The 12,833-nt window shown below is 46.0% G+C and overlaps 1 protein-coding gene across 1 annotated transcript; it reads left to right on the forward strand.

Annotated features, from left to right (window-relative positions):
• The first annotated feature begins 581 nt into the window (after window positions 1-581).
• LOC122050586 (zinc finger BED domain-containing protein RICESLEEPER 2-like) lies at window positions 582-2,147 on the forward strand. Its single transcript, XM_042611483.1, has 4 exons — window positions 582-900; window positions 973-1,206; window positions 1,375-1,952; window positions 2,067-2,147. The coding sequence occupies exons 1-4, from the start codon at window positions 582-584 to the stop codon at window positions 2,145-2,147; spliced, it is 1,212 nt and encodes a 403-aa protein (XP_042467417.1).
• The last annotated feature ends 10,686 nt before the right edge of the window (window positions 2,148-12,833 follow it).

Below are 12,833 nucleotides of genomic sequence, written 5' to 3' on the forward strand. Positions count from 1 at the left end.
ACACAGCTGGTCAAGAAACACAAGAAAATGCTGAAGAAAAAGAGGAAGAGGGGTTCCAAACAAAGAAAAGAAAAAATATTTCAGAAGTATGGAATGATTTTGATACAGTGGATGGATCAAAGAAAGTAAAATGTAAACATTGCCAATCTCCTTTTACATTGGGTAAATCAGGGGCCACATCAAGTCTTTTGAGACATAGATTAAATTGTGTGAAGAGAAAAATTAATTTGCGAGCAGCTGAACAACAAACAAAGTTGAGTTTTTTGCCCACTGATTCAGCTTCACCATCCATTCTTACTTTGCATTCTGGAAAATTTGACATGGAACAAATGAGGGAGGCAGCTGCTCATTGGATCATGATGCATGAACACCCATTCACCATTCTTGATGAAGAGGGGTTCAATTTAATGATGAGGCGTGGAATGCCGGAATGGCAAAAAATTAGCAAGACAACATGCAGAGCAGATTGTATGAAAATTTATAAGATTGAGAAAAAGAGGTTGATGAAAAGTCTTGAGTGTGTTGATAAAATAAGTTTAAAAACAGATTGTTGGAAGTCAAAGACTCAAAAGATTGAATACATGGTTATCACTGGGCATTGGATTGATTCTTGTTGGAATTTACAAAAGAGAGTTTTAAGTTTCATTAACATTCCACCACCAAGGGGAGGTCTTCAAATTTCCGATGCCATTTTCAAGTGTATGAAAGAGTGGGGCATTGAAAACAAGGTTTTCACTATTACAGTTGATAATGCTTCAAGTAACGATTTGGCTATTCAATATATGAAAGATACCATTCAAAGGTCAAGAACATTGGCATGTGAAGGAAATTTATTTCATGTTTGCTGTTGTGCACATATCTTGAACTTGTGCGTTCAAGACGGATTGAGGGAGATTGAAGGTATTATTGGTAATATAAGGGAAAGTGTAGAATATGTAAATCGTTCAGAGGCAAGACATGTGTAATTTGCAGAGTCTGTGCAACAATTACAGTTGAAGGATAAAAAATTGATTCGTGATTGCAAAACCAGGTGGAACTCGACTTTTGAGATGTTAAGTTGTGCACTCAAGTTCAAAGAAGCTTTTAAGATGTTCAAAGAACGTGATCCCTTTTATGGTTGCTGCCCTCAAGAAGAAGAATGGGATAAAGCTCAAAAGATTTGCTCACTGTTGGAGGCTTTTTGGACAGCCACACACATTATTTCAGGTAGCGAGTATCCTACTTCAAATTTATTTCTTCAAGAAGTTCAAAAAATAAAGTCAGCATTGGATATTTATGCACAACATGAAGATTTGTTTCTTAAGCAATTAGCTAGTAAAATGAAAGAAAAATTTAACAAATATTAGGGTGATTGTAATTTATTGATGGCTATAGCTGCTGTGTTAGATCCAACCAAAAAAATGCTTGCAGTTGAATTTTGTTTTCCTAAGCTTTATTCTGAATTGGATGCCTCTAAGTATATCTCAAAAGTTAAGGAGATAATTAATTCTCTTTATGAGGAGTATGTTGTTGAAGAAACTAATAAAGGAGCGCCTCATTTACCTGAGTCTGAGAGTTTTGGTTCTTCAAGTGCTAGAAGAAGTCAACAAAATTCTGTGTATAATTGGGATGATTTTGATGAATATTGTGCAAAAGTTGAAACTTCAGAGACTAAGAGATCTGAATTGGTAGATCATCTTGAAAAGGGTCGTCTAAAGAAGAATGAGATTCCTAAAATTTTTTCATGTTTAGAATGGTGGAGGATGAATAGAATGCAGTATCCAATATTGTCAAAGATAGCAGCTGATATTTTAGCTATTCCAGTGAGTTCAATGGCTTCAAAAGCAACATTTAGTGCAGGGACAAGAGTTATTGATTCTTATCGTTCATCTCTCTCTCCAGACACGGTGCAGACTCTATTGTGTGGGGGTGATTGGCTTCGACATATACATGGACTGAAAAAGAAGACTAAAGTAAGTTATATTTCATTATTAGCTTTCTAAGTTACATACTAATGAATTTAATCGCTTATTTATCTAATTTTACTTTTTTAGAAAGCTAAAACTTATCAAGAATTTTTTTTCCAGTATCTACCTCTTAAAGTAAGTAAGATTTCAGTTCTTTGTTTATCATTGATACGGCGCGCAATAGGGAGTGGGGGCCCATGAGGAAAGGATCAAGGCTATGTCGTGGCCATAAGTCAAGGTGACTTGGCAGTCAATAGTCAAGATGGCGTGGCAGGCAAAGTCAAGCATCTGTGGCAGTCAGAGTGCGGGTAGCCCTGTCGATCAACGGGGTAAAGTAGTCAAGGGGCAAAGGGCAACGACAGGCTGAACACAGGGTGCAGGTCGGGATCGGCAGAGCTGTTCAAAGATAGCTCGATCTACAGGCATGCGTTTGAAGGCCCGGAGCATAAGTCACATTGTGCAGGTCGGGATCGGCAGAGCTGTTCAAAGACAGCTCGACCTACAGGCCTGCGTTTGAAGGCCCGGAGCATAAGTCACACGGTACAGGTCGGGATTGGCAGAGCTGTTCAGAGACAGCTCGATCTACATGCTTACGTTCGAAGGCCCGGAGCATAAGTCACACGGTACAGGTCGGGATCAGCAGAGCTGTTCAGAGATAGCTCGATTTACAGGCCTGCGTTCGAAGGCCTGGAGCATAAGTCACACAGTACAGGTCGATCTACAGGCCTGCGTTTGAAGGACCGGAGCATAAGTCACACGGTACAGGTCGGGATCGGTAGAGCTGTTCAGAGACACCTCGATCTATAGGCCTGCGTTCGAAGGCCCGGAGCATAAGTCACACGGTACAGGTCGAGATCGGCAGAGCTGTTCAGAGACAGCTCGATCTACAGGCCTGCGTTCGAAGGCCCGGAGCATAAGTCACACGGTATAGGTCGGGATCGGCAGAGCTGTTCAGAGACAGCTCGATCTACAGGCCTGCGTTCGAAGGCCCGGAGCATAAGTCACATGGTACAGGTCAGGATCGGCAGAGCTGTTCAGAGACAGCTCGATCTACAGGCCCGTGTTCGAAGGCCCGGAGCATAAGTCACACGGTACAGGTTGGAATCGGCAGAGCTGGTCAGAGATAGCTCGATCTACAGGCCTGCGTTCGAAGGCCCGGAGCATAAGTCACACGGTACAGGTTGGAATCGGCAGAGCTATTCAGAGACAACTCGACTACAGGCTGCACTTAAAAGCTGGGGAGCAGGTCTGACAGGAGGATGTGAGGGGATAATCATCACATACCAGGGGACATACGCACAGGCAAAGGTTCCTAAACGAGAAGATGCCTTCATAACCAATAATAACCAGACAGGTGTCTTTCACTACACGACAAAGCCCCTGCACAAAGGCGGAGGTTCCTAAACGAGAAGATGCCTCCCTAACCAATAGTAGCCAGACAGGTGTCCTTCATTACATGACAAAGCCCAGCGTCTAACGTTTCCTGAGATGCATGCAGGTTCTAGAAGCCCTAGTTGGCGCATAAAAAGGGGAGGATTCCTCGTACGCGGGTATGCTCTCTGATCACTTTTTTCCAGAACTTTTCACTTTCAGTCATTTTTTCTTTCCTCTCTGCGTTTTCTGGGGAAAAAGTACCTGACTTGAGCGTCGGAGGGCCTGACCCGGGGACTTTTTCCCTGGGTTCTGGTCTCAAACGTGAGGAGGGGGGATCTTCTGAGTGTGTGCAGGAGCCTGTAGCATCGTCAGCCGCCCGTGGGAGCCGGATCATCCACGACTTTCCGTCAACAACCAGGCCATCGTGACCAGCTTTCGTCCGACTCAGCTTTCAGACAGGATCAAATTTGGCGCCGTCTGTGGGAAACAGAGGAGCCTGATCCGAAGCGTGAAGATGGAGTACTCTGGTCAAAGTTCCAGCCGAAGGATTAATGTTACCATGACCGCTGGGGAGTACGAGCTCTTCAAGGAGGTCAAAAAGTGAGTCGCCTCTGAGAAGCAGGGAACAGTTTCACGACCTCGCCTAGCGCCTGAAACGTCCAAAGAGCCAGCTCCTGTCTCTGACAGGGGCTCGAAAAGGAAGCAGCCAGAAGAACTTCCTCGTACTTCATTCCGAGAGCCTCGCCGCAACTATCATCAACCAGGGCCTCGCGAGCATAGTCCGAAGAAAGAAGATCCGCAGGTGTCAGTGGCGGAAAGCTCTCTACATCCGCCTCGGGATTCAAGAAAGGGAAAAGCTATCATCTCCGCCAAAGATCTACCCGAAGACCCGGATGACAAGGTACCCTTCTCGGTTCAGATATTGAGGGAAAATCTATCGAGGGGGTATCGCGCTCCAAACATAGGAGAATACGATGGAAGCAAGGATCCAGAAGAGCATTTGAGAAAATTCAAAAACGCGGCCATGTTGTATCAATATAGTGATACTGTCAAATGCTGAGTATTTCTGCATACCTTGTCGGGCTCGGCGCAGAAGTGGTTTGATGGGTTGCCCCCAGGATCTATCAATCACTTCTTGGATTTCAAAACGGCCTTCTTGCGTCATTTTGCCAGTAGTCGTAAGTATCAAAAGACTGACCACTGTCTTTTTGCTCTAAAACAGGGTCAGACCGAGCCCTTGAGAAGCTATATCCATCGGTTCAGCCAGGTGGCCAATGACGTCCCTTCTGCCACCTCGAAAATACTGATGAGCGTCTTCTCTCACGAACTGCTGGAAGGGGAATTCTTCAGGGACCTTATTAAAAACCCTGCCCGAAATTTTGATGATATGGTGGAGAAAGCTTCCTGCTACATCAAAGTGGAGGAGGCTCAGGCGGCTAGGAGGAAGGCAGAAAAGACAGTGGCTCCTGGCAACCGGCCTGAAAGGAGGGCACCACAGCCAGTTCAACCTCTTCAACGCGTTCAACCCAGGCATGTCCTGCAGCCCGCCCAAGGAGTCAGACCAGCTCCTCGAGTTGCTGCCATACACGCGCCCAGACCTGGACCAAGAGAAGCACCATATTGCACATATCATCGGTCCAGGACGCATGATATCAGTAATTGCTGTAGGATCGAAAAGAATTTAGATATCTCCACAATAGCATGATATTGTCCACTTTGGGCCTAGACCCTCATGGTTTTGCTCTTGGGCTCTCCCCAAAAGGCCTCAAGCCAATGGAGATATCTTTTCTCTTATAAACCCATGATCTTTCCCATGTGTTTCCAATATGGGACTATGTTTGCAACCTTGCAACCCCAACAATTGCTTCCAATTCGCCCGTGATTCTAGGCGAGCTGCCGAGCAAGGCTTGCCTCCCCCGGAGTTGGCGTCCCAAATACAGAGAATGGAAGAAGAGCAGGCCGCGACCGGACGTGCTCGGCCCGACCTAGCAAGCCCTTCTAATCAGGCTGGTCCCGTGGGGGACCAAAGAGATGCCGGGGAGATGGAAAACAGGGGCAACACTACTGTACAAGAGATCGGCATGATCTCGGGAGGGCCCACTGATGGGGACTCCGGCCGAGCCCGTAAGTCACATGGTCGGCGGTTATATGTGGGGGCTGTTGGGTGCAGGCACGAGCAAACGTCTGGCCCTGTTATCAGCTTTGGGCCACAAGATTTGGAGGGTCTGGAATTACCCCACGACGACACTCTCATTATCAAGGTCGTTATCGCTAACAGCCGAGTAGCTCGGGTATTCGTAGATACTGGGAGTTCGGTTAATATTTTATTCAGAGCTGCATTCGAGGAGATGCAGATCGATGCCGCTGAGCTTCAGCCCGTAACCACTTCTCTATATGGGTTTACGGGCAATGAGGTTAAGCCAATGGGTCAGATTAAGCTGGCCATATCCATGGGCACTGAGCCACTGGTGCGCACTAGGAGGAGCACCTTTATAGTGGTGGACTCTCCTTCTTCCTACAATGTCATCCTGGGAAGGCCAGCTTTGCACGAGTTCAGGGCTGCCATTTCTACCTTTCATCAGAAGATTAAGTTCCCGGTCGGTGAGCGGATCGGTGAAGTCAGGGGAGAGCAGAAGGTATCCCGTAGCTGCTACATCGACATGATTCGGGTAGAGGCGCGCAAGAGCCGAAGGATCCGTGATGGTGGTGTGCACACTATTCAAGAAGAACCTTTACCTGTTGCAGAGGAGCCTATCTCTTGGGAAGAGGTTCAGCTACATCTTGACAGAGCGGAGAGCGTCACTCGCATTGCTAGTGACTTACCCTCGGAGCTTAGGTTGGAGCTGATACGGTGTCTGACCCGTAACAAAGATGTTTTTGCTTAGTCCCCGGAAGAACTGCCCGGAGTCAAATCAGAGATAGCTGAGCACAAGCTGCATTTAATACCTGAAGCCAAGCCAGTCAAGCAGAAGAAGAGAAATTTTTCTGCTGACCAGAATAAAATTATCCGAGCCGAAGTGGATCAGCTCAAGAAAGCAGGGCATGTTCGGGAGGTACAATTCCCGTCCTGGATATCTAACGTCGTATTAGTAAAGAAGCCTAACAACAAGTGGAGGGTTTGCATAGACTTCCGCAATCTCAACAAAGCCACCCCCAAAGACTGTTATCCTCTCCCTCGGATCGATCAGATGGTGGATTCAACTGCTGGCTGTGAGAGGATATGCATGATGGATGCTTACCAGGGATACCATTAGATACCCCTGGCTAAGGAGGATCAGGAGAAGGTTAGTTTCATAATCGCTGATGGTACTTTCTGCTATACTGTCATGCCGTTTGGGCTCAGGAATGCTGGAGCCACCTACCAAAGGATGATGGACAAAATCTTCCGGGGGCAGATCGGACGGAACGTCGAAGTCTATGTTGATGACATCTTGATCAAGTCCCCCCTGGCGTCCAATCTAATAAAAGATGTGGAAGAAACCTGTGGGACTTTGAGATAATATGGTGTAAAGCTGAATCCTCTGAAATGTCTGTTTGGAGCCAAAGGAGGGAAGTTTCTGGGATATCTGGTGATTGAACGAGGGATAGAAGTCAATCCTGAGAAGATTCAAGCGCTCCGAAACATGCAGATCCCTCAGAATCTGAAGGAAACGCAGAAGTTAGTAGGCAGGATAACGGCGCTGTCCAGATTCATCTCCAGATCTGCAGATCGAGCCGCGCCCTTCTTTAAAGTGCTTAGGAAAGCAGCTAAGTTTCAGTGGATGGAAGAGTGCACGCAGGCCTTTGAGGAGCTAAAGCAATACCTGGAATCTTTACCATCGCTGTTCAAGCCTGTTGTTGGAGAGCCCCTTTGGGTTTATTTATCAGCCACCCCTGAGGCCGTGGGGGTCGTGTTAGTTAAAGAGCAGGACAATGTACAACGACCAGTGTATTTTTTCAGTCATCTATTGAAGGGGACTGAGTCTCGGTACACAGCCTCGGAGAAGTTGGTTTACGGACTTGTTCTCATGGCTCGGCGCCTCCGGCCGTATTTTTTGGCGCACCCTATTACCGTCCTGACAAACAGTACTATGGGTCGATGTAACGACCCGCCTTCTACTGACTAGGCTGTAAGGTCGAACCGTCACATTATGCTGTGCTAAACTATTCCCTGACCATCATTAAATCTAGGTGCGGAAACTGTACTAATTAAAAACTTTGCTAAACTATTATCATTTCTTTCTTCTATATGTGCTAAGGGGTGTAATCTAAAGTATATCTAGCATATACTACATCCCCTACCCAATCGATCCAGATTGAACTCGATCGATTGCAAGCTGTTGGATCGATCCATGGATCGATTCAGATGGCTACTGTATGCAGAACTTAGGTTGGATCGATCCAGTGATCGATCCAGCACGCTACTGTGCTCGGGCAATATTCTGGATCGATCGGCGGATCGATCCAGGCTAATCAATCGATCCAAGAATCGATTCGGGAGCTCTCTGTTCGCGAGGCTAATTCCCCCGATTGATTCCGCGATCGATCCCAGGGCCTTCTGTTCGCGACGGACTGCATCCGGATCGATCGGCTGATCGATCCAGAAGCTTTCTGTTCGCGGTACGAGCTTCTCAATCGATCGGCTGATCGATTGAGAAGCCTCCAATCGATCGACCGATCGATTGGGGTTTCTGATTTAGTGCCAGAAGTCTGATTTCAGCACTGTTTCGTGCCAAATTCACATATACAAGTTCTAACATGGTTATAAACATGCTAATAACGATTAACTAACATTCTAAGCATGAGCACTAACAATCTAACCAAGCCTTTCATGATTCAAACATTAAAATAACTGAAATGAGGAAAGTAACAACTTAATAAAATGCTAAGGTTTCAGATTTATTTCAAGTTTCCCCAAGGTTTTTATTCCAGGTTCCATCCACACACATCTTCATCATTGCATTGACCTCCAGCCTCCGCTAGTCCATTTTTCCTTTACCTTTATCTGTAGTATAAGGAAAATAGTATCTGTAAGTTTGAGAGCTTAGTAAGAAACCATCTACCTTACTAAAACATGCATACGATGCAATTTATGTTTTTAAAACATGCTATTTGAAATACGTACTGAAAATGTTAAGCATGGCACATAGGAAACAAAAGCTAGTCATGGCATACTATCATCTAAACATGCGTAACAAAAGCTGAGCATAGAGCTATCATACATAATCATAGGAAAGAGCTGAGCTGAAGCATGAACTGAGCTAAACTAAACTAAGCTAGTACTAAAGTTAAGCTGTATACACAACTGATTTGTGAGTTTTGAAAACTAATTATCATAATAGGTGAAAATACATAATCATGCTGCTGATGGGCCCGGCAATTGTACGTGCTATGCGCGCATCCCTAACTAGAACCGGGTTTGCAAGTCCCGAATTTAGTAGGGTTACTATGTTAGCTGAACCTAGGGACGACTATGGGAGCCTAACCCAATGGATATCTAATCCAGTACAGTGCCACTGAGAAAGTAAAATACTGAACATAAGCTAATAAATTCTTGTCTTGCTTTTACTAGGTTGTCTAAACCTAGAACTAGGTTATCTAAACCTAGAGGCGACTGTGGGAGCCCACCCATTGGACATCTAGTCCTGTAAAAGCTGTAGCAAGACTATATGAGCTGTGAAATGCTTCTATTGCATTTAACTAAGCTATTAAAATGCCTAAGTTGCATTTTAACTGTGCTAGTAATTTAATCGAACACTTGGTATGTGCTAATTTGCATCCTTTGTGCCGAAAAGCTATATACTACTAACTAAAACATGGAATTCACACGGAAGCTACTTATACTGCAGGTGAGAGGTTTCTTACCTCCTGTTCGGATTTTCTTACGATTCTAATCGCTAGATTTCCGGAGAAGACGATCTTCTTGACGATCTTCTCACGTCTATGCGTTCTTCTCGCGAAGAGGAGCGTCCTCGTATCCTTTGTGTTGCCGAGAGGTGCTCCTAGAAGCCTTGGCTTGGTGCGCCGAGAGAAGGAGAGGAGAAGGGAGAGGGGTCGGCGGAAACTAGGGTGAGGAGGAGAAAAGTTACGTTAAAAGAAAATAACTCTTCACTTAATTCCTCCCTATTTATATCAAGTGGTAATCTCGACCCAACTTGAATATAAATTTAATTGTTTCTCTTCCTTTCAGCACGGCCCTGCTAGGTTCACTTGGCTACTAAGGTTCACCATAAGTCATAGGACCCATAGGTCTCGGGTTCAATTCCCGCGTAAGCTATTTTCGTTTCCTATTTATTTTTGCTACTTCCGCTATTCTAAAAATTCCATAAAAATATTCTAAAATTCCAGAAAAATCATAGAATATTTCTAAAATAATTTTGAGAATTTTCGGGCATTACAGTCGAGCTCTCACCAAGGTAGAGGTAGCAGGTCGGCTTATCAAATGGGCAACCGAGCTAGGGGAATATGATATACAGTATCATCCCCAAACCGCGATCAAGGTACAGGCTCTGGCAGATTTCTTGACAGAAGTGTATCAAGCAGATTCGGAGGAGGTCTGGAAGGTTTATGTAGACGGGTCGGCTACACATCATGGAAGTGGTGTAGGTGTACTTTTAATATCTCCGTAAGGAGACATTATGCAATTGATTGTACGGCTGAGTTTCAGAGCTACCAACAACGAGGCAGAATATGAAGCCCTACTAGCAGGTCTGTAAGCAGCTCGGCATGTGGGGGCAAGCCGAGTCATAATATATTCAGATTCGCAGCTAGTAACCCAACAGGTGACCGGACATTTTGAGGTAAACAACGACAAGATGCAAGTTTACAAGGAAGCCTATGAGAAGATGAGGGAGGAATTTAAGGAAGTCACAGTCACTAAGATTCCCAGGGCTGAAAATGAAAGAGCGGATGAATTAGCTAAAATGGCCAGCTCCCTGACCACCTGGGTACTCGACAGATCTATAGCACAGACCTTCCTTATAGCTCAGATAGATCTACAAAATAATCTGGGAGGAGTGATTGATTGGAGGGCGCCGGTAATAAATTTACTCCAGCAAGGAATTTTACCAACCGACTTAGAAGAGGCGCGTCTGCTCAGGAGACAGACCCACTCTTATGTTATGATTGGAGATCAACTGTACAAGAGGTCTTTTCCAGACCTCTGCTCAAGTGCTTGACTATGGAAGAAGCAGATCAAGCCTTGAGGGAGGTACATTTGGGGTGCTGTGGCAATCATGCAGGCGGAAGAACGCTGGCTCGGAAAGTGCTACTGGCAGGGTATTTCTAGCCTACTCTGCAAAAGGACGCCCAGAAGCTGGTGAATACTTGTTTGTCATGCCAAAAGCATCAGAACTTGACGCACCGGCCCGCTGAGCTGCTGAAAACTTCTATAGTTTCTTGTCCGTTTGATCAATGGGGGATGGATATAGTGGGGCCTTTCCCAATGGCCACAGGTCAAAGGTGCTTTCTATTGGTAGCAGTAGATTACTTCTCCAAGTGGGTAGAGGTTGAAGCTCTGGCTAGAATTACTGAGGAGCCTGTGATTCAGTTTCTGTGGAAGAATATTTTTTGCAGATTTAGCCTGCCTCATAAATTAGTGTCAGATAATGGAAGACAATTTCAGGGACACAAGATACAGACTTGGTGCAGGGGGCTCGGTATAACTCAAGCCTTTACTTCGGTGGCTCATCCTCAAAGAAATGGTCAGACAGAAGTAGTCAATCGAGAAATAATACGCGGGCTCAAGGTCAAGCTGGATCATGTGGGAGGCAATTGGGTGGATGAGCTGCCGAGCATTCTGTGGGCTTATCGTACGACACCCCGAGAAAGTACAGGTTTGACATCTTTCCATTTAGTGTATGGTAATGAAGCAGTGGTGCCTCTGGAGGTTGGGATACCTTCCTCTAGAAGAATGCTATATGATAAGGGGAACACCGAACGACGACTGGCCGAGCTGGATTTCATCAGCGAAGTTCGAGAACAAACAGCGGCCCGGTTGGAAGCTTATAGACAGAGGATGGGACAGAGCTATAATAGAAGAGTGATCCCTCGCTTTTTCGAGGAAGGAGACCTAGTCTGGAAACAGGTGAAGCCCGTAGGGGAAGTAACAAAATTGGCGCCTCAATGGGACAAACCGTACAAGGTTACCAAGAAATTAGCATCAGGGGCCTATTATTTGCAGGATGCTCAAGGAAGGAGGCTAGACCGACCTTGGAGTGCTAATTATCTTCGACCCTACCGAGTCTGAAAAGATCTGATCCTACGGGTGTAAGACAGGCCAGGCGTGAGGCATGAGAGTGTTGGACCCCATGGTAGTTTTGATGTGATCAACAAAGTTAGTTAGGTCCTGTTGTGTTTGATCCCTGTGTCTGAGTGTGCAGGAGCTTAGGAGTACAGGAAGTCGAGCGGAAGACGCAGCTAGCGAGAAGGATGGCACGGGAAGGGAGCCGACAGGCTCGGTGCGTCCGAAGGACGAGAGAGCTGCGGAAGAGTACTCCGGTGGGCGTGAAGAGCGTGCGTGGCGTTCGAGGGACGTTAAGCCGGGACGGAAGGCTGCTCGAGGAGAAGGCCGAGAATTGGGTTCGGGTGAGCCCTATTCCGGTTGGCCGCAATCACCCAAAAGATCGGAGTGTCGGAAGTCAAAGTGGAGCAAAGAAACAAGCTGGAATGTTGAGCTGCCAGCTTGGAGGCGCCTCCATCAGGCTTGGAGGCGCCTCCAAGGGCGCCTTCAGGCTTGATGAAGGCGGCGCCTTCAGGCTTGATGAAGGCACCTTCAATAGTCTGTTTTGACCGTTTGCGCTGCGGATAAAGTTTTATCCGCTGACCGAGCTGGAGGCGCCTTAAACCTTGTTGGAGGCGCCTTGGACCCTCAGGATAGACTTTCCAGGAGCTATAAAAAGGCCCCTGGAGCTAGGAATTCAACATTAACTCAAGCATTCAATCTGTAGTGTTTCCTAGCAATAGTTCTGAGCTTTTGAAAGTGTAAAAGGCTTCTCCGCCTTCAGCAAAGGAGATTTTTCTACTGAGCTTTTTCTTACTGCCCTGGATTAACAACCTCCTTGGTTGTAACCAGGTTAAATCCTGTCTTCTACTTAATTTCTATTTCCTTGCTTGGTTTAATTTTATTTTTGCCTTTACTTTATTTACTATTGCATTAATTGAGTTGAAATCCGAGGAGGGTAGTTTTATTTTTGTTTACAGCAATTCACCCCCCTCTTGTCGGCCTCCGCTGCACCAACAAGTGGTATCAAAGCCTGATCGCCTCAGAAGGACTAACAGCCAACTGAAGCACTACGATCAAGACGATGGCCAGAGCGAACATCCATCCCCCGAAGTTCGACGGAGACTTCGTCACATGGAAGCGCAAAATGGAGGTATTTTTTAAAACAGATTTTGATATTCTTATTACAATGAAATATGATTTTGCAGCGCCGAAAGATAAAGAAGAAAACACATGGAGCAAGAAGGAGCAAGCCGATTTCGTCGCCAACGGAAAGGCGGAGTTCCACCTGCTTAGCGTGCTGCCACCACAAG

The sequence above is a fragment of the Zingiber officinale genome, chromosome 3A, assembly GCF_018446385.1.
Source record: "Zingiber officinale cultivar Zhangliang chromosome 3A, Zo_v1.1, whole genome shotgun sequence".
NCBI lineage: Eukaryota > Viridiplantae > Streptophyta > Magnoliopsida > Zingiberales > Zingiberaceae > Zingiber > Zingiber officinale.